At 49.1% G+C, this 27,585-nt stretch overlaps 1 protein-coding gene across 4 annotated transcripts; it reads left to right on the top strand.

Annotated features, from left to right (window-relative positions):
- On the top strand, nucleotides 1-22,820 carry LOC129698591 (retinol dehydrogenase 16-like). 4 transcript variants are annotated; one of them, XM_055637699.1, is made up of 6 exons: nucleotides 1-274; nucleotides 9,983-10,409; nucleotides 15,960-16,279; nucleotides 17,912-18,170; nucleotides 19,728-19,891; nucleotides 21,833-22,820. In XM_055637699.1, exons 3-6 carry the CDS (start codon nucleotides 15,967-15,969, stop codon nucleotides 22,054-22,056), a joined length of 960 nt encoding a protein of 319 aa, XP_055493674.1. In that variant the 5' UTR covers nucleotides 1-274; nucleotides 9,983-10,409; nucleotides 15,960-15,966; the 3' UTR covers nucleotides 22,057-22,820. The 4 variants fall into 4 exon arrangements, with proteins under 4 accessions (XP_055493674.1, XP_055493675.1, XP_055493672.1 ...); XM_055637700.1 differs by having other exon boundaries at nucleotides 9,949-10,231; XM_055637697.1 differs by having other exon boundaries at nucleotides 9,949-10,409.
- Nucleotides 22,821-27,585: the final 4,765 nt, after the last annotated feature.

The raw sequence follows: 27,585 nt of genomic DNA, 5'->3' as shown, positions 1-27,585 counted from the left end.
ATGTAAAGGAACTCAGGTTATGTGCTGTTTTTCACAGTGATTTAAGGAAAGTAGTTGGAGAGCTGAACTTTGCCCTTATTTTTGTCAGCTGATCCGTGCTGCTGTGGGAGGAGCTTTTGTCATTGCAAGTCTTCACTGTTCCTGTAAATCTACACAGAGAACACAAACACACAGGGAAGCAGAACAGAGGCAACAGACAACGCCTCTGGTGCTCCAGAGCATATAAACATTAGGACAAACTCGTTGCTGCACACACTGACGAGGGCAATCCAAGGTAAGGAAAGTTTGAGGTGATCTTCTCATGGCCTTTGTGAAGCTGTTGTTCTGGAATGTTTAAACTGTGAAGTGGCTCGGTCACTAAGTACCCGGTATGTAGGCACAGACCTTGGTGACTGATTGGGCTCACTGATGGATGGAGAGAGAGGAAAAACAAGGACTATTTGAAGTGCGAGGTCAATGTTCATACCGCTGGTGTGTAAGCTACCCAAGAGAAATATCAGGTGCTGTTCCTCCAATTTGTGTTTGGCCTCACTCTGACAATGGAGGAGGCCCAGGACAGAAAAGTCAGTGTGGGAATGGGAGGGGGAGTTGAAGTGCTGAGCAACCGGGAGATCAGGTAAGTTAAGACAGACTGAGTGGAGGTGTTTAGCGAAAAGGTCGCAGAGTCTGCGCTTGGTTTCGCCGATGTAGAGAAGTTGACACCTGGAACAGCAATACAGTAGTTGGAGGAGGTGCAAGTGAACCTCTACCTCACCTGGAGAGACTGTTTGGGTCCATGGATGGAGTCAAGGGGGGAGGTAAAGGGACAGGTGTTGCATCTCCTGCATTTGCAGGGGAAAGTACCTGGGGAAGGGATGCTTTGGGTGGGAAGGAAAGAGTTGACCTGGGATTTTCGGAGGGAACAGTCTCTGCGGAAAGCAGAAAGGGGTGGAGATGGGAAGATGTGGCACATTGGAGGTGGCGAAAATATTGGAGGAATATATGCTCTATGCGACGGCTGATGTGGTGGAAGGTTAGGACAAGGGGACTCTGTCCTTGTTATGAATGGGGGGAGGGGGAGCAAGAGCGGAGCTGTTGGATATCGAGGAGACACCTGTATGGTGCTCATCTCCTAAAGAATGAGGACAGCTCCGATGCCCTGGTATATAAAACCTCATCCTGGGCGCAGGTGCGGCGTAGGCGGAGGTATTGGGAGTAGGGGAGTAGGGGATTGATTCTTTACAGTTCAGGATGTAGATATACAAATGCAGGCTGTGAGTAAAACAATGTGCAGAAATTCAATCAACCTCTTTGATCTTGAGGCGTGACAGTGTGGGAGTTGTAGAGATATGACTGGTGATTATCAGCAGGGCAACCATTCAGTTCCCTTGTCCTCATTCAGAACAGATCAGTAACTGCGGGTATGATTGCAGTGGTCTTCTAAAGCAGACAAAGCAAAGCTAATAGTACTTTGTACTTACACCCTAGCAGTATAAATATCGACCTCTCACTTCAAGTAACCCTTGCTTTCCCTCTCTCCCTTTTTCACTGTGTTTACACAAATATCAAAGTGATTAAGATCTGACCACCATCTACATGGATTCAAATTATTCATGCTGTAATCTATATTACTAAAAGTCTGATCTTGACTGCTTTTGGCCCACTGTGCTGCGATTTCCGAGAGAACAGCGCCACCAACGGCCGTCATTTTTGGCCACCTCGCTCAGAGCCCCCCTCTGCCTTCCGGGACCAGAGGATTTTTCCCATCGATGATAAATCAGAGACATATTAATGTTTTTTTTTAATCCCCATTCTCTCTGCTGCCCCCGCTGGCGGCAGGGGGAGGGACTATAACACCCGGAAGTGTAGTGCCTCACTCAGTCTCTGCCAGACCCAGGAAGCGAGAGGGTCACGGCTCTCTGAGCAGCGAACAACACTGAACGCACGTCCACTCCATGGTGAGACGCCTCGATGCGGCTCTAAAGTGGCTGCAGCCCAATTGTTTGCCTTGCCTTTTTTAAAAGTTTGTGTTCACATAATGAATTTTGGTTGTCAGGTGGCTGCAGCCCAATTGTTAGCCTCGCCTTTTTAACAAGTTTGTGTTCACAAAATGAATTTTGGTTGTCAGGTGGCTGCAGCCCAATTGTTTGCCTCACCTTTTTAACAAGTTTGTGTTCACAAAATGAATTTTGGTCGGCAGGTGGCAGCAGCCTAATTGTTTGCCTTGGCTTGGCTTTTAAAATCGTTGCAACAGTTGGATGTCAGCCCAAGAATCCATTCGGCCCACAATGTCTATATTAGCCCTCTGTAAACCAGTACCTTCGGCCCGCAACACCCATACTACGCAACAGACAGCCCCCCCTCCCCAGCACTGGCGAGCAATATTGGAATTGGTGGAGAGGTGGAATATTGCGTTGGTGGCCAGCCCTCCCTGGTGATGCTGGGACTCAACGGGTCCCACATAGTCTAGTAATTAATAAAGCCCTTGTTAGAATCAAGTACACAGGACAAGATGTTAAGAAGTCCCTTGTGCCAATAGGTGGGGAGCATTTCATGACATTTGTTGATTGTTGAGAGTGGTAGACGCTCAACATTGGTGGGGGGGCGTGGGGAATACGTATATCTTGGCCTGGGTAACCTTCAGGACAGATGGGCACAGGACACATCATCAGTAGTGTACCCTTGCATCACTGGGTGTTTCGGCCTTTTAACACTATACACCCTCCACACAAGGGCGGCCCGCTGCAGGATGATCAGCCCTCAGCGCGTGTCCCATGTCAAACCGTCCCAAAGATTCACCCTGACGTACTTGGGGCCCAGCATGGGTCTTTCCGCTGGAGCCAAATCCACTGGCTGCTTCTTTCTCAGGGCAAGATGGCTGCGCGCACGGTCGCAGCGGCTCACGGCTCTCCGTCTCGGTGCTCTTTCTTGTTGTTCGTGTACGTTTTATTGTTCGTGTACGTCTTCACTATCGGTTCTGCGAACATCTGCTACACCCGCCAGAACCTCATGGACATCGGTGACCAGCATCAGACATCTGTTTCGAGTGTCTTTCATCACATGCATAACACCCCAGACGACATAGCGAGACCATCGGGCTCTCCATGGATTGTCTTTCCGCTTGAGCCAAATCCACCGGCTGCTTCTTTCAGCCGTCTCTGAAAGTGATCTTATGGTCTTCCGCAGAGCCTGACCGTGGATTCCAAGCTCCTTCAGCAGTCTGATGGCAGATGACGCAACAAATCCCCTGCATCCCACTTCAACTGGATAGAATGGTGTTCCAGCCACGTTGCATTGCCTCTGCAGCAAGCTCTGCGTAGCGCAGCTTCTTATGCTCATAGGCCTCCTCAACAGAGTTCTCCCATGGAACTGTGAGCTCTATGATGTAAGCAGTCTTCTGTGAAGGGGACCAGAACACCAAGTCTGGCCTGAGGTTGGTGGAAGCAATTTCAGGTGGGAAAATTAGTTGTCGGCCGATGTCCGCCAGCATCCTCCAGTCACGGGCCCTGCATAGGTTTCCTTCTTCTGATCTGGTGGAAGGATGTTTAGATGTTTTCTGTCCTTCTCGGACAAAGGTTGTTGCCCTTAGGTGGGGGGGGGGTTGCTTGCTCTCGGAGGCAAGGAGTTGGTCGCACACCGCTTGTTCTCAAGGCCAGGCTTTTTAGTACCTGATTATGCCGCCACGTGTATCTCCCTTGCGTGAGGCTGGTCTTGCAGCCGACCATGATGTGATTGAGGGTCGCTGGAGTTGGGCAGAGGGCACAGGTTGGATCCTCGCCGTACCACTGATGGAGGTTCTTTGGTGATGGAAGCACGTCATAAGTCGCTCTGATGATGAAGCTGATCTTGCTTGCTTCCATTTCCCATAGTTCTTTCCAGCTGATCTTCCTCCGCTCCACACCTCCCACTGCATCCATTACCCGTTTGGCAAGTGAGACCGCCTTTGCACTTCTTGCGTCCTCCCCCTGTCGCCACACCTCCTCGACCACCAATTTCCTCCGCTCTGATGTTGTGGCCTTTCGCCAAATTGGTTTACTTGTCGTAAGGCCAAAGCCTCCTCTTCCCTGCTGGACTTGCCCCACGATGTCTTTATGCCTCAGGGCTGATGAAGCTTGCTGTACTGCATCAGATGGTGTCCTCTTCCGGCCAGTTACTAGGGGCGGCACAACAGCACTGATGGTCTTGTCTCTAGAGTACCTCAGTATCATCTGGAGTCTTACTGTTAGACTAGTGAGAGGTATTTCTAGGACCCCTTTGCCATATAGGCCGATGTTAGTTAGACATCGTGGGACCCCGAGCCATTTTTCGCGTATGAAGTTATGGTTCGCTCCATCTTCTCCACAGTTGTTATTGGGGCTTCATAAACGGTCAGTGGCCACATTGTCCGAGGAAGGAGTCCAAACTGTAGGCACCAGAGCTTCAGTTTCCCAGGCAGTAGGGTCTGACTGATGTTCTCCAGGCCGTTGACAATTTCTTGCCTTAGTTGTTGCACCTGCTCTTTGTCCCTAAGACTTGCGTTGTACCATCTACCCAGGCTTTTAACTGGCTGCTCGGACACTGTTGGTATTGGGTCGTCACCGATGCAGAACCTTGTGTCTCTGAGCACCCACTTGACTATGGAGATGCTTCGAGATTTACTTGGTTTGGTTTTCATTCGGGTCCACTTGATGTTCTCCTGCAGCTTTCCAAGTAGTCGCTTGGTGCATGCTGCAGCAGTGGTTAGTGTTGTCATGTCGTCCATGTATGCCCTGATGGGTGGCAGACGGAGCCCAGCCCTTGTTCGTTCACTGCCCACCACCCATTTTGAGGCCCTGATGATGACTTCCATGGCCATTGTAAAGGACAAGTGTGAGACTGTGCAGCCTGCCATGATGCCTACTTCCAAGCGCTGCTATGTTGTACTGAAGTCAGCTGTTGTGAAGCACAGCTGCAGGTCTTGGAAATAGCTCTTGACCAGTGTGGTGATGAGCTCTGGTACATGGAAAAAGGCAAAAGAACTCCCAAAGGAGTTCATGGGGAACTGAACCAAATGCATTGGCCAGATCGAGGAAGATCACATGTAGGTCTCTCTTGTCCTTCTTAGCTGCTTGGATCTGGTGCCAGATCATGCTTGTATGCTCCAAGCAGCCCGAAAATCCTGGAATTCCTGCTTTCTGTACAGATGTATCAATGTACTTGTTTGTTACCAGATAGGTGGACAGCCTTTGTGATACAATGCTGAAAAAGATTTTTCCCTCGACGTTGAGGAGACATATTGGCCGGAATTGGCTGATGTCTGACGCATCCTTTTCTTTAGGTATTAGCACGCCGCCGGCCCTTCACCACGTCTTAGGTATTGTTTGCTTCTTCCACAACACCCTCATGAGCTTCCATAGAAAGCGTAACACATCCGGTGCGATTTTGTAGAGCTCGTATGGTACTCCGTTTGGCCCCGGAGCTGATGCTGCTCTTGCTCGCCGGACAGTGTTCTCTACCTCTTTCCATCTCGGAGGGCTGGTGTCCAGGTTGAATTTAGGTGGTTGAATAGGCGGGATGTCATGTGGGATGACTAACTGCTCATGCCTTTTCGTGTCTTGGTGGGCCTTTTCCAGGTGTTCCTCCAATTCCCGTTTTGATGTTTTCAAAGTTCCACTTTTTTCCTTCGCGAAGAGGTCTTTGATGAACTTGAAAGGGTCTTTGTAGAATCGTGTTCTTGGGTGTTCTTTCTTCTTGCGAAGTTTCCTCAAGTTCTCTGCTTTTCGCAAGGTTGCCAATCGGCTCTTGATGTCCTCTTGGAGTAGCATGAGACCTTCTCTCTCTGCGTCAGTTGCTTTTTTCCATTGCCTTTTCAACTGCCTCCTCTCTCTGATTAGCCTTTCGATCTCCTGCTGCCTCCTGGACTTGATTGGTGTTGGTAATTTCTTTCCACCTCTCCCTTTACTCACCCCAAACCATTCTTCTCCGTAGCTGTAGATTGTGTTGCCATCCTTTCAAGCTTTTCCACTGCTGTGCCCGCTTGTTGCTCCAAGATATGTAAAAGGTCACTGTTGACCATCTCCCACTCTTTCTTTTCAACAGCTTTGGGCCATTTCACTCCAGGTTTGTGCCCTTTGATCTTTCCCTCCAATGGAGGTCTTTGTAGTTGTTGCGTGGGCTCCTCCACCGGCATTTCTGTGCTTGTATCACCCTCTTCAGTGACATGGGTGCTGATGCTCTGCGAACTTTGGTTTGAGTCCCGTCGCTGTGCTTCACTCGACTGATTTGACTGCTTGCTTTGTAAGAAGTACTGGTCAATGCGAGGCCCATGTCTCTGCTCTCTCAAGCACTTTTTCTTCCCTTGGTGGATCTTCAAGCCCTTCACTGATATTATTTTCTCCCAACCACAAATGCACACCTGAAGTTTGCGTCCCGCAGCTGCTGTGGATGTCTCATGTGCCATGCTCTCCTTGTCTATAGTCGTTTCCGTTCCTGGGTCTGTAACTGAGAAGAACTTTTTTCACGCTGAGAGTGGTGAATCTCTGGAACTCTCTGCCACAGAGGGTAGTTGAGGCCAGTTCATTGGCTATATTTAAGAGGGAGTTAGATGTGGCCCTTGTGGCTAAGGGGATCAGGGGGTATGGAGAGAAGGCAGGTACGGGATACTGAGTTGGATGATCAGCCATGATCATATTGAATGGCGGTGCAGGCTCGAAGGGCCGAATGGCCTATTCCTGCACCTAATTTCTATGTTTCTATGTTTCCGCTGGAGCCAAATCCACTGGCTGCTTCTTTCTCAGGGCAAGATGGCGGCGCGTACGGTCGCAGCGGCTCACGGCTCTCCGTCTCGGTGCTCTTTCTTGTTGTCCGTGTACGTTTTATTGTTCGTGTACGTCTTCACTATCGGTTCTGCGAACATCTGCTACACACGCCAGAACCTCATGGACATCGGTGACCAGCATCAGACATCTGTTTCGAGTGTCTTTCATCACACGCATAACACCCCAGACGACATAGCGCGACCATCGGGCTCTCCATGGATTGTTGTCGGGACTAGGAGGCGGCGGCAGACGGAGGAGGGAGAGGAAGCAGAAGCGAGGCCCTAGGTCCGGTGTCTTGCTAAGGCTAAGAAAACAACCACATAAGCCACCTCTACCGAGCCTGTATCTCTCCAATGCCAGATCCCTGGTTCATAAAATGGATGACCTGGAATTACAACTCGCTGGAAATCGATATGTTCGTGACTGCTGTGTTCTGATTATCACCGAAACCTGGCTTCACCTGGGGATACCTGATGCTAGCATGCAGCTAGCAGGACGCTTGCTGCTCCGCGGGGACAGGACTATGGACTCCGGTAAGAGCAGGGGAGGGGGCCTCTGTATCTACGTGCATGAGAACTGGTGCAACAACGGGACAATCATAGACAAACATTGTTCCCCTGACCTCGAGTACATGTCTGTAAGATGCCGGCCTTTTATTCTACCGAGAGAACTAACAGTAGTGATTGTCACGGCTGGGTATATTCCACCCGACGCCAATGTAAACACGGCGCTCTCTCTCCTGCTGAACACCATTAATGAACAGCAGCGGGCCCACCCCGAGGGTGTTCACATAATCGCAGGAGACTTTAATAAGGCCAACTTGAAGACTGGACTGCCGAAATGTTATCAACATGTCAAGTGTTCTACTAGAGGGGAGAACACGCTGGATCATGTCTACACCAATATCAAGCACGCGTATAGAGCCATACCCCTCCCCCAACTCGGCCAGTCAGATCATCTCTCCCTCCTGCTCTCTCCAGCCTACACCCCCCTCAGACGCAGTGCCAGCCCCACCATAAAGTCTGTTACAACCTGGCCTGAAAATGCACTCTCCAAACTACAGGACTGCTTTACACAGACAAACTGGGACATATTCGAACACCAGGATCTGGAAACATTCACAGGAACGGTACTGGACTATATCAAGTTCTGCATCGGAAACGTGACTGTGGACAAAAACATACGGGTTTTCCCAAACCAGAAACCCTGGATGTCCAGCCAGGTCCGCACACTCCTCAGAGCCCGCGATGCTGCCTTCGGGTCAGGTGACAGAGCTCTGTACAGGGCTGCTCTAGCCGATCTGAAAAGTGGAATTAAAAAAGCCAAGGCGGACCATAAGAGAAGCATAGAGTCCCACCTGTCCAGCAATAATACACGGGAGGTATGGCGGGGCATACAAGACATCACAAACTACAGAGGCTGTGCCACAACGACAGACGACCTGAGTGCGTCGCTGGCAGAGAAGCTAAATTGCTTCTTTTCCCACTTTGAAACATCACAACAGCAGCACTCATCTGATACAGCCCTGCCCCCACCCTCACCTGGCTCCTGTACTACTCCACTCACTGTAAGGGAGCACGATGTCAGATGGGTGCTCCTGGCAGTGAACCCCAAGAAGGCTGCCGGCCCAGATGGAGTACCTGGTAAGGTGCTCAAAGCGTGTGCCCACCAGCTCACCGTCATCTTCACCAGAATCTTCAACCTCTCCCTGGACCAGGCAGTTATCCCGTCCTGCCTAAAATCAGCCACAATCGTCCCAGTGCCGAAGAAGTCTCCCATCACCAGCCTAAATGACTACTGTCCCGTGGCCCTCCCTCCGGTAATCACGAAGTGCTTCGAGAGCTTGGTCCTCCAGCACATCAAGGATTATCTCCCTCCAGACTTCGACCCCCACCAATTCGCCTATCGCACAAACAGATCCACAGAAGACGCCATCACCGTAGCTCTCCACTCTGTGTTGAGCCACCTAGAGGGGCAGAGCAGGGGCAGCTTTCAATACTATCATTCCGGACATTCTCATCGACAAACTGGTCACTCTCGGCCTTCCCACTGTCACATGTGCCTGGATAAAGGACTTCCTCACCAACCGGCCCCAGACTGTGAGACTCGGCCCCCACCTCTCCTCCACTCGCATGTTGAGTACCGGCTCCCCACAGGGCTGTGTGCTAAGCCCCCTCCTATACTGCCTCTACACCCACGACTGTAGTCCGGCCCACAACAACAACCGCATCGTCAAGTTTGCTGACGACACTACAGTAGTCAGACTCATCTCAAGGGGAGACGAGGCAGCCTACAGAGAGGAAGTCCTGAAGTTGACAGCCTGGTGCTCAGAAAACAACCTGGCTCTGAACACCAAGAAAACAAAAGAGCTCATTGTCGACTTCAGGAGGCACAGCTCCGACTTAGCCCCCCTATACATCAACGGTGAGTGTGTGGAGAGGGTCTACACCTTCCGGTTTCTCGGCGTCCTCATCTCCGCTGACATCTCCTGGACAGACAACATCACAGCGGTTATCGAGAAAACTCAGCAGCGTCTGCACTTCCTGAGGGTCCTCAGGAAGCACAACCTGGACTCCAACCTGCTGCTGACCTTCTACCGCTCGTCCATTGAGAGCCTCCTGGCATACTGGATTACAGCATGGTATGGCAGCTGCACCATGGCAGACAGGGAGAGGCTTCAGAGGATAGTTAGGGCAGCACAGAAGATCATTGGCTGCCCTCTCCCCTCTATGGACATTTACACCTCCCGCTGCCTCAGCAGGGCGAAGAACATCATCAAGGACAGCTCCCATCCTGCATTTGGCCTGTTCGACCTGCTGCCCTCAGGAAGGCACTATAGGTGCATCAGAACAAGGACAATCAGATCAAGAACAGTTGTTTTCCAAACGTCATAACCTCCCTGAACTAACACATGTATTGACTTCACAGTCAAACCCCCGGACTTCCATCTATCCACCTACTGTAATTTGTACTGTAACTGTGCCCATACTGTATATAGGAATCCTATTTATTCACTCTATTCATCCATTGTCTTTTTATAGAAATGTATATAGCGCCTCAGAACTGTGCACCTTATCCCCCCCCCCCCTTTGTTTTGTTATTGATTAATTACATGTCTGCACTGAGTAGGAGCTGCTTTTAATCTCATTGTACATGTGTATAGTGACAATAAAATGGCATTCATTCATTTCAGCTGCCTCTGAGAGTGATCTTATGGTCTTCCGCAGAGCCTGACCGTGGATTCCAAGCTCCTTCAGCAGTCTGATGGTAGATGACGCAACAAATCCTCTGCATCCCACTTCAACTGGATAGACTTTGGTGTTCCAGCCACGCTGCGTTGCCTCTGCAGCAAGCTCTGCGTAGCGCAGCTTCTTACGCTCATAGGCCTCCTCAACAGAATTCTCCCATGGAACTGTGAGCTCTATGATGTAAGCAGTCTTCCGTGAAGGGGACCAGAACACCAAGTCTGGCCTGAGGTTGGTGGAAGCAATTTCAGGTGGAAAAATTAGTTGTCGGACGATGTCCACCAGCATCCTCCAGTGTTCAATGTTCTCTCAAGCAAATAATGAGAGCAAGATTATTCCACCAAGATAGACTACTGAGGCTCAAAGGAAATTGGAGGAACATTTAACTTGGGCAGCTTACACCCCAGCGGTATGAATATAATTGCTCTAACTTCAAGTAACCTTTGCTTTCCTTCTCACTCCATCTCTCCCGCATCCTAATTCCCCGCCCAGTCTGTGTCTTCCTGATTAAATTTTATCTTTGTATGCCTCGTTGTCACCTTCCCCGAGCAAACAATAATCTATTCTTCATCCTCTCTGTGCGGCCTACCATCAAGCTGGAGCAGCCCTGGAGCGGCGTTTCCTGCCGGGACTACAGCTTCGCCGGCGGTGCAGATGCTGGGACACCAACATGGAGCGGGCGATGCCTTACCGGGTCGCCTTGCGGTAAGCTCCGGGGCACTGTGACCGCCGACTGCGACATCGTTGAGCTGCGGCTACAGAGCGTCCAGCCGCGGGCGGGCGGCACTGGATTTACAGCACCGCGGAGCCTGGGATCCGAGATCGCCAGAGTCGGAGGTCCGGCCGGCGCGGCCTGAGAACTTTGGACATTGCAGTCTTCGGGGAGGAAGCGGCCGCTTCAGTCCAAGCCGCTGAAGGATGTTCACCCGACGCCGATGATCCAGCTTCGCGGCAAGAGGGCCTGAAAACACCGGGTTGGCTGAGGAGGCCACATATAGACCCCGACCTCGGGTGGACTATGAGGAGGAGAACTGGATATTTTTAGTGCCTTCCCTCACAGTGAATTCTGCTGTGGGGGGGCGTTTCTTGTTGATTTCTATAGTGTACTGTTCTGTGTCTTTTTCCTTTTTTCTTTTTCTTTTTTTATTTTGTATGGATTTATTGACATTTAATCTATTCAATTAATTTGATCAATCTCTGTAAAGCACTTTGGTTCAAAGTGATTTTGTTTAAAAGTGCTATATAAATAAATATTATTATCATATTATTATTATTATTATAAATATTATTATTCTACATTTTCCTTGAACTTCATCCCCTTTCATGCCTCGTTTTCACTTTACCCTTCCATATCTCCGAAGTTACTCCAGCATTTTGTGTCTATCTTCAGTGTAAACCTGCATCTGCAGTTCCTTCTTACACAGTAGTTTGTGCACGTTTGGGTAGGAGGGAAATCTGTTTATGAAGCGCAAGACGTGTTCTACGCCTTCATTAGTCAGAGGGTGGTGGATCTGTGGAGGCCAAGTCAATGGGTATTATTAAGGTGGAAATTGATGGATTAGTGATCAGTACGTGTGTCAGGGTTCTGAGGAGAATGAGGTTGAGAGAGAAAGATAAATTAGCCATGATCTAATGGCAGAGTAGACTTGCTGGGCCAAATGGCCTAATTCTGCTCCTTTTTACGGCACGGTGGCACAATGGTACAGTTGCTGTGTCACAGCTCCAGCCACCTGGGTTTGCTCCGGGCTATGGGTGCTGCCTGTACGGAGTTTGTACTTGTGACCTGCATGGGTTTTCTCCGGGTGCTCTGGTTTCCTCACACATTCCAAAGAAGTGCAGGTTTGTTGGTTAATTAGCCTCTGTCAATGGTAAAATGTCCCTAGTATGTATGCTAGTGTTAGTTTGCATCGCTGGTTGGCCGAAAGGGCTATTTCCACACTCTATTTCTAAATTAAACAAAACAATTGAAATGCTGAACTCATGAGGACATGAAGGAATGAGCTTTAAAAACATTCATGCCACTGTCTGGGGTTAAAGTAAAGGCAGCAGTGATACTGAGGCCACAATAACAGTGTGGTACGGCACTGTGATCTTACACTCTACCTACGAATCATATGTCTTCAAACTTTAGAGATACAGCGTGGAAATTGGCCCTTCAGCCCACGCCAACCAGTGATCATATCTGTACACTAGTTTCATGCTACACTAGGGACAATTCACAGAAGACATTTAACCGACAAGCTTGTGCATCTTTGGAAAGCGGAGGGAATCCAGAGCACCCGGAGAAAACCCACGTGGACACATGACCATAAAAACACTTTTGTCTCTTGTCTCTTGGCTTTTGACTTTGTCTTTCCGCTGACAGGTTAGCATGCAACAAAAGCTTTTCACTGTTCCTCGGTACACGTGAAAATAAACTAAACTAAGACACTTGTCTCTGGCACTGTAAATCAGCAACTCGACCACTGTGCCCCCCCCCCCCTGGATTTAGGTTTATGTTTATTGTTGTTCCGTGAACCGAGGTGCAGTGAAATGTTTGGTGTTTGCACACTCTACAACAAAACTCATTTTAGATCACGGGCCGGATTGAGCAAAATGCGACCATGCGGGCCGGAACAGTTGTGCACGGGCGAACGCACGCGCGTGTCCTCCCACACCTTTTGTTGCTTTTGTTTTTTCAACTTGCTCTCATGTGCCTCAGTCTCTGCTATAACTAGACAAATTTCACTTTTTCACTATTCACTTGACAATTTTGTTTCTTATGAAGATTGCCTAGCAAGCATTACTTTTATGATTGGTATTAACTGGTATTGGTAGGGTACAAGAAAGTTGTGATGAGAGAGAAGACAATGCTATTTTGGCTAAGGTTGTTTTGGTAACAGCACCCTTTCCATTAATAAACCATTTGAAATCGAACATTAGCAGACACAAATGTAGACCTAACGAAACAAATTGTAAATGTCGGCTACACACCTAATTTTTATTACCCTCCTTCCAGTAATCAAATTCAAACAATTGACACTTAGCCTCTATTTTTTATTGAAGTGAACACATTTACAATAATAGAATAGTCAGAAAATGAATGAATCACAATATTATTGGTCAGTGGGGGCGCTACCAGCCGGCAGCCCTGCCAGCAGCATGTTAATTTTATCTACTTTTTAAATTAATTTTGTGTGTCCTAATGAGTGTTTTTGGTGTCTCTCTCTGTGTGTCTTGTGTGGGGGGGGGGTGGGGGGTTAAGGGGGAAACCGTTTTGGTCGCCTCCAACACGGAGAGGCGACTTTTTCCATGTCGCCTCCCCTGTGGCCTAACATCGAGGATCGGTGCGGCCTTTCCCGGAAACGTGCCCAGGGCTTCAGCAGCGGGCGCAGCGCGGACTATCGTCGCAGAGCGGGTGAGCCCACGCCAGGAGTGGCTGGAGAGGTGCTGTCCGTTCGCTGGCCCACGGCAGCCTGAAGTCGCGGTCTGCGGAGCTCCAGCTGGCGCGGCATCCGGGGCCTGAGATCCCCCGCTGGGGACCCCGGAGAAGAGCTCCGACCGCCGGCCCGCAGCTTACTTCTACTGCGGGCGCGGCGGGGATTTACCATCAGGAGCGAGGTCCCTCGCCGGGGACCCCTGGAGAAGAACTTTGACTGCTGGACCTGCAATCTGCGGTGCTTCCGGCCGCAGCGCTGTGGGGACTTTAGATCTTCGACCACCAGCCTGCGGCCTACACCATCTGAAACCGCGGTCTCCGGTGGGGAAACACCGATTCTGGACTTACCGGGACTTTACCTTGTCTGCTCATCTGGACACCCACAGCGGCGGCTGCAGAGGGTTTTTTTTGTGCCTTCCACCACAGTGATGAATGCTGTGGTGGATGTTTGTGTTCCATTTTTATTGTGTTTTTGTGTGTTCTTTTTTCATTGTACCGCTGCTGGCAAATTCAATTCACTTGCACTTTAGGCATTTGCACATGTCGCAGTACATGGAATAGCGTCACTCATTTTTCACTTGCTGCTTCCAGACGCCTGACATCTCTTGGCTTTAACCGACCTGTTAGCATCAGGAACCAGATTCTGGGCAGTTGTGATTTTCATGTCATTTAGATGTCTGTGTGTCAGCTGCGAGCGCAGCTTGGATTTGTTAATGTTCATTATGGAGAGGTGTCTGGTCTGGGGGGTGGGGGTGATGCACTGTTTGGTATGGGGGGAGGGCGATGTCTAGTCTGGGGGGGGAGGGTGGCGTCTGGTCTAGGGAGGTTACTGGCCTGGGGGGGGGGGTCGGGTCTGGGGGGGGGGGGGGGGGGGGGGGGGGTCGGGTTTCTAGTCTTGAGGAGGGAGGTGTCAGGTCTGAAGGGGCGTATGGCCTAAAGGGGTGTAGGAGATGGGGTGTCTGGTCTGGGGAGGAGGGGGGTGTCTGGTCCGGGAGGGGGGGGGCAACGCGTCGGATAGTCGCCAAACCCAGGCGAAGACTCACCTGCTGGCAGGCGGTGTCCGGAGGTACAATGCGATCCACCCCGAGGGTCAGGAGCGGCCTCCATCAGCGCAGTCAGGACACAGTCGCCGATGCCGATGGCGATGACGAGCCGGGTGCTGGGAGCGTCCATGGCGGCGCCGGGTGGGGGGCGCCCAACCGCCAGCGTAATTCTAAAAACTGCGGCGGTGCGGCTTTTTCTTTTTCTCGCGCTCCCTCTCCCGCCTCCGCGCGCGCTAGCGCGCGCACTGGTCCTCCGCTCGCCGTCGCGTGTCTGGCGCGCAATGGTTGCCCGCCCGCAGGAGCAAAGATACGAGAGGAGCTAATCTTTGCGCGGGAGCGCGTCCCAGGTTCCGCTCGAGGCGCCGTCGCCCGCATCAAGTGAAGGGTTTAATTGTCAAATGTTCATTCTCACCTCTGGCATGCCCCCTGTCCCACTCAGCTACTCCAGCATTTGTCCGTCTATCTTCGGTGTACAGTGTACAGATACATAATAAATAGTCCTGAATATACTTTATTTCCCCAAATCATCCCGCGGGCCCCTTTCGAGTTTGACACCCCTGCTCTACAATCAGATGATACTAAACATAAATACAATCAAGTCAAAATCAAGTACAGTAGGTAGAGCAAAGGGGAAGTTGCAGAGTGCAGAATATAGTTCTTAGCATTGCAGCGCATCAGTTCCAGGGGACAATGACCAATGTTCGCAATGGGGTAGAGGTGAATAAGCGAGTTCGGTATTCCGACTGCCCATGCCCAGGTCATAGGTCACTATGCATAAACATTGCTGTAAAGCAGTGGAGCTGTGTACATACACATTCATTTCCAATTTTCCAAGCTTTGTTTCTTCAAGGTAAGTTAATACTGCTTTCAAACTACAAAAAAATTAGCATTTATTGTTCCTTTGTTGTCGTCGGTCCGAGGCTGTCGGTTGGCCCGGCGGGAGTTGACCTTCTTCTCCGCGCAGGCAGCACCCATAGTCAAGATCAAATTTGGGTCACTGGCGCTGTGAGGCAGCAACTCTACCGCTGCGTCACTGTGCCACAAACATCTCTGGTGTGGAGCCTGAGGAAAGTATTTCATAATAACTTCATCAAATTGAAATATTTTCCCAAACACAACCATAATGTTAACGTGAAAGACACAAAGAGACTTTTCATGGAGATTGACCAATTCTTGATTAGTAAGGGTTTCAAGAGTTATAGGGACAGGCAGGAAATGGGGTTGAGAGGAACTAATAGTGGAGTAGAATGGCAGAGTAGACTCGATTAGCCGAATGGCCTAATTCTGCTCCTATGACATGAACTTATTAAAATGCTGCAGTAACTCAGCGGGTCAGGGAACATACCTGGAGAACATGGAAAGGTGATGTTTCGAGGAGGAAACCTTGCTTCTAACCCGCTGAATGACTCCAGCACTTTTTGTCTTTTTTTATGTAAACCAGCATCTGCAGTTCGTTGCTTTGTACAATAATTCTCAAGCTCTCTCTGTTCTTCCACAGCTGGGAAATGCTTGTCTACCTGGGCGTGATGCTGTTGTTCTGCTTCCTGTACTGGTGGTACAGAGACAGTAAGCAGATTACGGCGGTATCGGACAAGCACGTGTACATCACGGGCTGTGACTCTGGCTTTGGACATCTTCTGGCCCAACACCTGGACAAGCAGGGTTTCCACGTCCTGGCTGCTTGTTTCACCAAGCAGGGGGCCCAAGAACTGGAGGACAAGACTTCGTCAAGACTCAAAACCTTCCAGCTTGATGTCACCAACTCTGAAAGCATTGGGAAGGCCGCAGAATTCGTCAAATCCCAGGTTAAAGACAAAGGTCATCTCAAAAATTTTCATCTTTCCCATAGAGAACATAGTATCAGATGTCCCAGATATTTTACCTCTCTTTCACAAAATTGAAGCTTGTTTTACTGGGACAACTCTTTAACTTCCTTCCCAAGAAGTTTTTAACAGGCTGATGTGGACATTTCATCTTTACCATAGAGAACATAGAAACAGGCCGTTCGGCCCAACTTGTCCATGCCGGCCAAAATGCCCCAACCCGCATTTGGCCCTTTTACCAGCATTTGGCCTCAAAACTTAGATTTAGAGATACAGCATGGAAGCAGGCCTTTCTGCGCACCGAGTCCATGCTGACCAGCGAGCCACCCGTACACTAGCACTATCCTACACATTAGGGATAATCTAAAGCCAATTAATTTACAAACCTGCATATCTTTGCCGTGTGGGTGGAAACCTGAGAATCTGGAGAAAACCCACGCGGTCATGTGGAGAACAAACAACTCCGGACAGACATACTGTATAATCAGGATCAAACCCTGTGCCACACATAAATCTCTCCTATCCATATACCTGTTATAATGTCATAGAGATGTACAGCATGGAAACAGGCCAATTGGCCCATGGCCCTCTAAACCCTTCCTATCCACATATCTGTCCAAATGTCTTTATAAAGTTGTAATTGTATCCACTTGTATAGCCTCCTCTGGCAGCCCGTTCTAGTTACAGACTACCGTGTGAGTGAAAAAGTTGCCCGCTGAGGTCCCTCTCCTCTCATCTTAAGCATGTGCCCTCCAGTTATAGGATCCTCTATCCTGGGAAAAAGACACTCTAAAAACACTCCTGCATTCTAAAGTAAATGATCCCAGCCTGTCAAACCTCTTGCTATAACTAAAGCCTGCTACCCCAGACAAAGCTCTGTCTCCATTCTAATAGTGGAATTATGAAACATTTATTAGGAAGGCACAATATGATGCAGGCACTAAATAACACAGTGCTGGAGTAACTCAGCGGGTCAGGCAGCATCTCAGGAGAACATGAATAAGTGACATTTTGAGTCTGAGAAAGGGTCTCGACCCAAAGCGTCGCCTTTCCATGTTCTCCAGAGATGCTGTCTGATCCGTTGAGTTCCTCCAGCACTTGGTGTCCTTTTGTGCATTAACCGGCGTCTGCAGTTCTTTGTTTCTAAAACAGAGGCACCTCATGTTTTACATGTGTTTGATTTACTGTAAGTGTTTTTGAAATAACTCGCTTGTACTTTTAATAGCAAAACTTGATTTGCACGCAGGTATTTTTGGAATACCGTGCAGGTATTTACTGGCGACAGTGTGGTCACATATACGTTTTTGACTTGCGTGCAAATCTTCAAGCATGTAACCCCCGCATAAAATGCAGGCTGCTGTATAATAGGAATGCTCCTCCTGTATAGCCACCTGCATTTTATGCTGTGCTACATACAATTCTGATGAGTTATTCAGTATCATTGTTGCCTATATATATTCTGAAGAAGGGGCCCAACCCGAATCATCACTCATCCTTTTCCTCCAGAGATGCTACCTGACCCACTGGGTTATTCCAGCACTTTGTGTCAATGTTTGGTACAAACCAGTGTGTGCGGTTCTTTGTTTCTACATTAAAGCTGCTCTGTTGTTTTGTTGAACGATTGCAGGGCTGTGGGGCCTGGTGAACAACGCCGGGATCTCTCAACCCACTGGTCCGAGTGACTGGCTGACCATCGATGACTACAAGGTGCAGCTGGACGTTAACCTGATAGGACTGATCGAGGTCACGCTCAGCATGATCCCGCTGATAAAGAGGGCGAGAGGCAGGATTGTGAACATGGCCAGCATTTGTGGCAGGCTGAGCTGCTTCGGAGGATCATACTGCATCTCCAAGTTTGGCGTTGAAGCCTTCAATGATAGTCTCAGGTCAGTACAGCATTGAGAACTTGTCCCAGGTATTGACTTTCTTTTTAATACGTGCACAGTACATTGAAACTCTGGTAATAGAGTCATACAGCATGGTAACGGCCCTTCAGCCCAGCTTGTCCACACCGGCCACCAAGTCCCATCTGTGTACTAGTCCCACTTGCCTGCATCTGGTACATACCCCTCTAAACTTAACCTAGCCACGTACCTGTCTAACTGTTTCTTAAACATTGCGATAGTTCCAGCCTCAACTACCTCCTCCGGCAGCTCGTTCCATACACCCACCGCCCTTTGCATGAAAAAGTTACCCCTCAGATTCCAATTAAATCTTTCCCCCTTCACCTTAAACCTATGTCCTCTGGTTTACAATTCCCATGCCTGGGCACGAGTGTGATTTCTCTCATGATGTTATACACTTCTAGAAGATTACATCTCATCCTCTTGTGCTTCCAGGAATAGAGCCTTAGCCTGCTCAATCTCATCCCATTTCTCATACCCTCAAGTCCTAGCAACAAATCTGGCATCAAACACTGTTCTGGAGGGACTCAGTAGTTCAGGCAGCATCTGTAGATACATAGTCATAGAGCGCGGAAACAGGCCCTTTGGCCCAAATTGCTCCCGCGACCATCTACACTAGTCCCAGCTGGCTATCCTAAATATTATCTGCCAGAGCCATGTCTTGTCCCATTTTTGCCCTCCCGATTTCCTTTTTTTACTTGCTTCAGTTTACTTTAGTTTAGAGATACAGCGTAGAAACAGGCCCTTCGGCTCACCGAGTCCGTGCCGATCAGCGATTCCCGCAGACTAGCACTATCCTAAACCCACGCTGGTCATGGGGAGAACGTATAAACTGCAAACAGACCCCTCCCTACTTCCCACTCCGCGCCTCCCCACTCTGCCCCCTCCTCACCCCGCTTCCCCCTTAGCCCCCCAATCTTCCCCCTACCCCCACTCTGCCCCCTCCCACACTGACCAGCCCCCCCTCTCTGCCACCTCCCACATTGACCACCCTCCCCTACTTTGACCCCTCTGACCACCTCCTCCCCACTCTGCCCCCTCCCCCTCTCCGATTTCCCTCCCCAGCTCTTCCCCCTCCCCCCACCCACCCCTTCCCCACTCTGCCCCTCCCCTATCTGCCTCCTCCCCACTCCCCACTCTGCCCCCTCCCCACTCCCCCTCCCCCTCCCATCTGTGCCCCCTCCTCCCTCTCTGACCCCCCTCCCCACTCTGCCCCCTCCCCACTCTGCCCTCCTCCCCACACTCCCCACTCTGCCCCCTCCCCTATCTGCCTCCTCCCCACTCCCAACTGTGCCCCCTCCCCACTCTGCCCCCTCCCCTCTCTGCCCCCTCCCCACTCCCCACTCTGCCCCCTCCCACACTGACCCCTTATTGTGATTCTGGACAGAAGGTTATTGGGTCCCATCAGACGCTGCCGACTGGGGCATCGCAAACACTGATCCCTCTTCTACCCAAAATCAAGAGGATGAACGAAAGCACACACCTACGAGATGGTTGTAAGTCGGTAACAATGCTATACTCTGTCCTCTGACGTTTCAGGAGGGATCTACAATGCTTTGGAGTGAAGGTGGCTTGCATCGAACCAGGCTATTTCAAAACGAGCATAACCAACCCTGACCTAATAAAGGAGAAATTAATCAAGCTGTGGGGCCGGTTACCACGAGATGTGCAGGAGGATTACGGGGATGACTACCTGGACAAAAGTAAGCAGTTTTTATTCATACTTCATGTGCTTTCAGGTCAATTCAATCTAATTGGATTTGATAATGATCCATATGGATGGTGCCACTGCCTCACAGCATCAGAGACCTATGGATCGTGGTTAAGTTGGAGTAATAGAGGCCAAGAGTCATACAGCATGGAAACAGACCCTTTGGCCCAACTTGTCCACACCAGCCAACATCATAAGTGATAGCAGAATTAGGCCATTCGGCCCATCACACACAGGCCATTCAATAATGGCTGATCTATCTTTCTCTCCTAACCCCATTTACCCGCCTTCTCCCCATAATCTCTGACGCTCGTACTAATCAAGAATCTATCTATCTCTGCCTTAAAAATATCCACTGACGACCTCCTCAGCCATCTGCGGCAAAGAATTCCACAGATTCAGCACCCTCTGACTAAAGAAATTCTTCGTGTCCCATCTACACTTGTTCCACCGGCCTGCATTGGGCCCCTCGAAACCTGTCATAGAGTCATAGATTGATACAGAATGGAAACAGGCCCTTCAGCCCAACTTGCCCACACCGGCCAACATGCCCCAGCTACACTCGTCCCACCTGCCAGCATTTGGTCCATATCCCTCCAAACCTGTCCTATCCAGGTACCTGTCTAAATGTTTCTTAATGAGTGCATAGTGTTCAAGAACCTGATGGTTGTTGGGAAGCAGTCTTGAACCTGGAGGTTATGGTTTTCAGGCTCCTGTACCTTCTTCCCAATGGTCGCAGGGAGATGAGAGAGTGGCCAGGATGGTGTGGACCTTTGATGATGCTGGCTGCCTTTTTGAGGCAGCGCCTCTTGTAGATCCCTTCGATGGTGGGGAGGTCAGTACCCGTGAAGGACTGGGCATGCCCACCTCTCTCTGTAATCTCCATCATTCCTGGACGTTCGAGTTGCCGAACCAGGCCATGATGCAACCAGTCTCTACTGTACACCTGTGGACGTTCAAGAGAGTATTCATTGCCATGCTGAATCTTCTTAGGAAGTAGAGGCATTGTGCGGATGTATGCCCATCGCTTAACTGGTCGCCTAACTTTTCCCAAATGATAATGGACGTTTTTTGACTTGAAACTCTGCCTGTAGAAGCTCAATAGAGTATTTATCAACAGCCCTAATCTCCCCGATCTTCTAGAAACAAGGAACTGCAGATGCTGGGTTATACCAAAGATAGACACCAAGTCATGGAGTAACTCAGCGGGGCTGGCAGCATCTTTGGCGAACATGCATAGAGATGCTGAATAGGATATGGATGGTGATGTTTCACAGAATGCTGGAATAACTCAGTGGGTCAGGCAGCATCACTGGAGAACATGGATAGGTGATGTTCCACAGAGATGCTGCCTGATCCACAGAGTTACTCCAGCACTCTGTGGAACATTACCTATCCATGTTCTCCAGCGATGCTGCCTGACCCACTGAGTTATTCCAGCACTCTGTGAAACATCACCAATTCATGTTCTCCAGAGATGCTGCCTGACCCGCTGAGTTACTCCAGCACTCTGTGAAACATCACCTATCCATGTTCTCCAGAGATGCTGCCTGACCCGCTGAGTTACTCCAGCACTCTGTGAAACATCACCTATCCATGTTCTCCAGCGATGCTGCCTGACCTGCTGAGTTACTCCAGCACTCTGTGAAACATCACCTATCCATGTTCTCCAGAGATTCTGATTGACCCGCTGAGTTACTCCAGTACTCTGTGAAACGTCACCTATCCATGTTCTCCAGCGATGCTGCCTGACCCGCTGAGTTACTCCAGCACTCTGTGAAACGTCACCTGACCTGCTGAGTTACTCCACCACTCTGTGTCTATCTCTTTAATCTTGAGATTGACAACATGAGCATGATTAATAAATCTAAACCTGATGCTCTCTGGTGTGGAGATGATTTGTTTTAAACCTGCTGTTGGGATTGTGTTGCAGCTTGTCCACTCATGAAGAAGAATATTGAGAAGCTGGCCGAGCCGAACCTGATGAAGGTCGTGTCGCGGATCCACCACGCTCTGACCTCCGTTCACCCTCGCTCGCGGTACGCCGTGGGAGTAGACGCTAAACTGTTCTGGATTCCTCTCTCCTATATGCCGACAGCATTCACTGATTTTCTGTTGGTGGGGAGCACAGTTAAGCCAGCAAAAGCTGTCTATTAACAACTTCCTTGAGACTGATGTGTAGGAAAGAGCTGCAGATGCTGGTTTAAATCGAACATGGACACAAAATGCAGGATTAACTCAGCGGGACAGGCAGCATCTCTGGAGAGAAGGAATGGGTGATGTTCCGAGTCGAGACCCTTCTTCAGACTGGAGAAGGGTCAGTCTCGACTTCAGTCAAGACTTCAGTCTTGACCCAAAACATCACCTGTTCCTTCTCTCCAAAGATGCTGCCTGTCCCGCTGAGTTACTCCAGCATTTTGTGTCTATCCTTGAGACTGATATTGTACAATGAAAGGGAATTGGAATAGAATCATAGTCATTGGAATATGGTAGAATTAAATTCTGTTCTATCAGGACTAATTCTAATCAAGTATCATCAGATAAATTATGGTAAAAATGTAAAATCTAAATTACAATTATTTGTTGATTATTTTTGTAAACTTGATGGATATCAATGTATTGATTAACTGTAACTGTGATGTGGATTCAAATGCATGTATCACCACTGGACATACATTTTGTCAAGAAAAGGTCATAATCCCGATGTATGTGTCTTCCTCCATTTTGTTAGCACTAGTGTATAGACTAATCTTCTACAGATTACTGGACAGGATTCAACAGCTTCCCCGTTGACTTTTTGCAAAACAATGAGGAACTTTCCAAGAAGGATCGTCATAAACAGTTGGTGTAGGTTAAAGTAGCCAATGTTTATCGCGAAAAGTGTGGTTGGAATTAGTAAGATTAAACGAGAACTTACCAGTTTGAAGTTTGATCTTTATTTTATGAGGAGTTACGATGAGGGATTACGTGAAGAGCCCGTTAGCCCGCATGCGCATCAACCTTCAAAACAGCGGTGTGAAGTCACAGACAGCAAACATTGACCTGAGAATAGTAAGATTCGAGAAACTAGAACCACCAGCTGATTTTTATGAGGAGGGGTTTGGGAGCGGAGTCACGTGAGTGACTACGTGAAGATTTTAAAGCTCTGTGACTCATTGCTGTGGAACAAATCCATGCGTCACACACTGTATAGTTGACCAAATGTAGAGTGGACAAAAAACTGTTCAGTCATGACTTAAATGAACAAATTGACAATTTAATGTACAAAAGAGAACAACAACAATAGTCACCTCTCTACCCGAGAGGGACTATGAAACCGAACTTAAAATTTAGTTCGCAAACACGCTCGGTCTGGCTAAATGTTTGTTATAAAACGTCTGAAACGTGCGTGCTGAGGACCATCCTGCAGCCGATAAAATCTGGTCTAGCGGGACATCCATGACCCTCGCTGCAGACGTATCTGCAGCTCTGGTGGAATGAGATTTAAACATTTTAGTATCAACCCCAGCATCTCCCAGAACCTGTTTCAGCCACCTGGAAATGGTCTGAGCCGAGACCCTCTTATGCGGTTTCTTGTGGCTGACTAATAATGCTAACTCAGACCCCCTAAGCCCCTTGGTGACCTTGATGTATTGCTGGAGGTGAGCAACTACACATAATTTTGGATCCAAGGGGTATGCTATGAACTGTAATTTAAGACCCGAGGTACCTGGTCTACTCTGTTTGATAGGGTCGGGCACAAAAAAGGTGATACCACTGGCAGAGGTGAGCATCCTGTCCATACGTAGCTTCTGCAAGGACTGGACCCGTTGAGCTGACACTAAAGCCATGAGCATGGCCACCTTGTGCGTGAGCTGGAGTAGAGACAGGAATGTTGCTGGAGACCATGAGTGAAGTAAAATTAGGACCACCCCTACATCCCAAATTTCAGTGTATCTGGGCCTAGGAGGGTTCGAATTGAAAACTCCCCTCATGAACCTTGACACTAAAGGGTGAGACCCCATAGACTGGTGTTCTGAACTTGGCAGCAAGTATGACGACAGCGCACTTCTGGCACAATTTAGAGCACTGTAGCTTAATTTCTCATCGAAATGCAACTTCGAGAGGAACTCCAAAACATCCATAATGTGCGCTGCGTCATACGAGATATCGGACTGCGCACAGAACACTTCCCATATCCTTATGTATGAGGCATATTGTTTTTGGGTACTGTTTCTCCAGGCCGCAGTTAGCACATCCACCGTACGATCAGCTAGTCCCAGTCCGAGGAAAGGTCTTCTCAAAACCTGCAAATCAATAAGTTCAGCCGATCAAACAGAGGATGACTTCACCAGAAATGGGATTAGTTAGCAGAGACCTGCTTTTAGGAACCTTCATGACAGGTTCTACAACCATGCCCAGGATAAGAGGACACCATGGCTGAGTGGGCCAGTCAGGGACTACCATAATGCCGGGGGCAGAGTCCTGCTGAATTTTTTTGCAGACATCAACTGACATGGCAGAATGCGGGAAATGCATAGAGAATGTAGCGAGAATGCGTCTACCGCTAATGCCCCTGGGTCTGGTTCCAATGCAACATACTTTGGTAACTGATGATTTATTCTTGAAGCGAACAAATCCATATCCGGTGTTCCATACCTAGAAACAATATCCTTAAACACTCTATGATTCAACACACAATCTGTGTTGTCATTGAATTTACGTGACCTGGTGTCCGCCACCGTGTTGAACCTACCTGGGAGGTAGGGAACTGAAATCCAAATATTTTGTGTGATAGACCAATGCCAAATGAGGGTAGCCAATTTATCACAGGATACTGGCTCTGTTCCACCCATGTGATTTATGTATGCCACCGCTGTGGTGTTATCTATCTGTAATTGAACATGCAGATGGTGCATGTTCCCACAATATGCCTTCAGACCATAGAGGGCTGCGAGCAACTCCAAATAGTTAACACCGTGCACCTGCAGAAAAGATAGCTCATGCACATTCCATCTGCCATAGAAGCTAGAAACGGTGTCAGCGGCACCCTATCCCAGAGCACTGGCATCAGTCTAAAACAATAGAAGGACTTTCGATCGAAATATTGCCAGAACAATGCAAAATATTGGCTTTCCAGCACTGCAGCGCGGCAATGGCTTCAGCCGGTAAATGCATTGCCCTGTCAAAGTGGCCCCAATTATGTTTGAGTGCCTGCACCTTTGCTCTTTGTAATTGCTGATAGTGCAAAGGTCCATATTTAGCTGCTGGAAAAGCAGCCACAAATTTCCCAATTAAGCTGGCCACTTGCCGAATTGAAGGCAGCTGATAAGATGATTGCAGGCTTCTATTAACTTCAATCTCTTGCCCTCAGGCAAAGTCACAGACAGGTGATTGGAGTTAATAGTAAATCCCAAATAATCCATAACTCTGGATGGTGTCAACCTGGATTTTACTGTGTGAATTAGGAACCCCAACTGCCCAAACACAAGTTTGGTGGCTGAGACTGCCGAAATAGCCAATTCCATAGTTTTTCCTACAATGAGGATATCATCCAAATAAGCCATTACTATGTGTTTCTATGCTCTTAATAGAGCAAGAGCAGGTTTCAATATTTTAGTGAATAACCTGGGAGCTGAGGTTACACCATTAGGCAACGCTTTAAACTGCCATTGCTGCCCCATCCAGCTAAATTTCAGGTATTTCCTGTGATCCTTGTGAACAGGCACCGAGTAGTAAGCATCTTTGAGATCGATGCATGCCATGTAACATCCCCTGGAAATCAATTGTTTGGCAGTAACAAAGCTTTCCATTTTGAAATGTTTGTACTGCACAAAGGTGTTAAGTTGGGTCAAGTCCAAGATGATGAGGTACCCCCCATCCTTCTTTTGCCTGGTAAATATGTTGGATACGAACTGGTGAGGTTCATGACTGTTGTTTTCAATTACCCTTTTTGCACATAATGTTTCAATTTCAGCCTGAACTTCCAAACCATCCTGTTTTGAACGAACAAAGGTACGGTTTGGAGCATGCTGCATGTGTGGCAGAGAGCCAGCAAACTCAATTTGGAACCCGTCTATACTGCGCAGTATGAACAAATCAGAAGTTATCCACCGCCACTCATGCAAAAAGAAACAAAACCTACCACCAACATGCGATAGACCCACACCTGGTATGTTACATAGCGAACCAGACCCACCTACCTCTGTGAGTGTTGGTGGACTCTGGATATTTACTTCCTTCCCCGATGTTTGGGGATTTGAGGTGCTGGTGTGCGCCAGCTGTACATCTTGGCTGTTGGCTGGCTTGGGTCATGTGCTAAAAAAGACTTCCGGCTGGTTCTTTCGGTCCTCGAGCTGGAGTTGGTTTCCGCAGCCGGTCTTGTGCTGGTCGAGCCATACAGGTGCTGGCGTCGAAACGACGACTGTCTGCTTGCTGGTGGAGCCCGAAGTAGCCCCACAGCCTTCGACTCGTCGTCCAGGTCCTTCACCTGCCTGGACAGGTCTTCTCCAAACAGTAAATTGGTCGGCTGGACATTACTGGACTTATACAACCCCGCAAACTTGGGGTTGAGAACAGGACGAATGGCATTCTTGCAAAAGCAATTAATTTCAAAGTGTGCATTGCACAACAATGCAATTGCGTCCTGTTGAGCCTCAGATAATGCGACCTGGCGAATGGTGTCAACCCCGATGCCAGCAGGTTCAAAATTCTCTGAAAGTTGTCCTCTTGGGTCTTAAAGCCACCACCAATATAGCTCCAGATGGAACTGTTCACCGCCGGTACCTTGAGGGAGGCGCAGTTGCTGGGCGCCTGGTACCTCATGGCTGTCTCCATCATCACCTGCTCTTGAAGCTGGTGGGCAGCGAGGTAATTAATACTGGCCGCCAGCTCTTCGTCCAGTGGCTCCCCAACCAGCGACGGCATTGCAAACCTGGAGACCACGGTTGGCACTTCTGCTACTCGCGGGTCCCATATCGAGCATTCCACCGCCCAGGAACGGTGTTCTACACTCCCATCCTCGGATGGGGAGACATAATGCAGCCTGCACCTGCACCAGGCGCTGCTGCGGGCCCCTGAGACCCGCTCTGATATAACTCCCGACCGAGGAGCATATCATGTTGGAGCATCTTCTCCATAAGATGCTCCACTCGGGAAAGGCGTCTGACAACGCTTCCCGCTGGAGGAGGCGAACCCTCCCGGCCAGACTCATCCGAGTCAACCAGCCTGTTGGACTTGCACTTGGCCTTCCCGACCCGCAGGGCAGCTAATGTGCTCTCCATGGGCACTGAGCCCGAAGTCGCTGGCTGAGCTGTCAGCGACCGCGATGGTGAAACGGACTGCCACCCGCTGACCGTACTCCCGCGGTCTTCTGAAGCGGTTCTCCCTGCAGCCCGTCGAGACTTCACCCTCGCCTTATCCATGATGTTCTTGCTGTAACAAGAACAGAAGACAAACGACCGGAGACTAAGTTCAAGAACTTACCTGGAGGTCTACCAGCCAGTCAGAGCGCCATGCGTTTGATATAATTGAATTGAATAGAAATGATGCGCATGCGGGCTGACGGGCTCTTCACGTAGTCACTCACGTGACTCTGAAATAAAATAAGATCCAATTGTCTCTTCTCAACAAGACATCAAGAGTTTCAAAGAAATAAAGGAAGAAAAAAGTCATTTTGCGATTGTCAGATATATACATCAGGGGATC

The sequence above is a fragment of the Leucoraja erinacea genome, chromosome 7 (genome assembly GCF_028641065.1).
Source record: "Leucoraja erinacea ecotype New England chromosome 7, Leri_hhj_1, whole genome shotgun sequence".
Lineage (NCBI taxonomy): Eukaryota > Metazoa > Chordata > Chondrichthyes > Rajiformes > Rajidae > Leucoraja > Leucoraja erinaceus.
The sequence above is the reverse complement of the archived record's forward strand: the minus strand, read 5'-3'. Positions and strand labels throughout refer to the sequence as shown.

Coding starts and splice junctions, on each gene's coding strand:
- LOC129698591 (XM_055637699.1), top strand. CDS start 15,967: ATGCTTGTCTACCTGGGCGTGATGCTGTTGTTCTGCTTCCTGTACTGG. Junction 16,280..17,911: donor ATCCCAGGTTAAAGACAAAG/GTCATCTCAAAA, acceptor GAACGATTGCAG/GGCTGTGGGGCCTGGTGAAC. Junction 18,171..19,727: donor GCCTTCAATGATAGTCTCAG/GTCAGTACAGCA, acceptor CTGACGTTTCAG/GAGGGATCTACAATGCTTTG.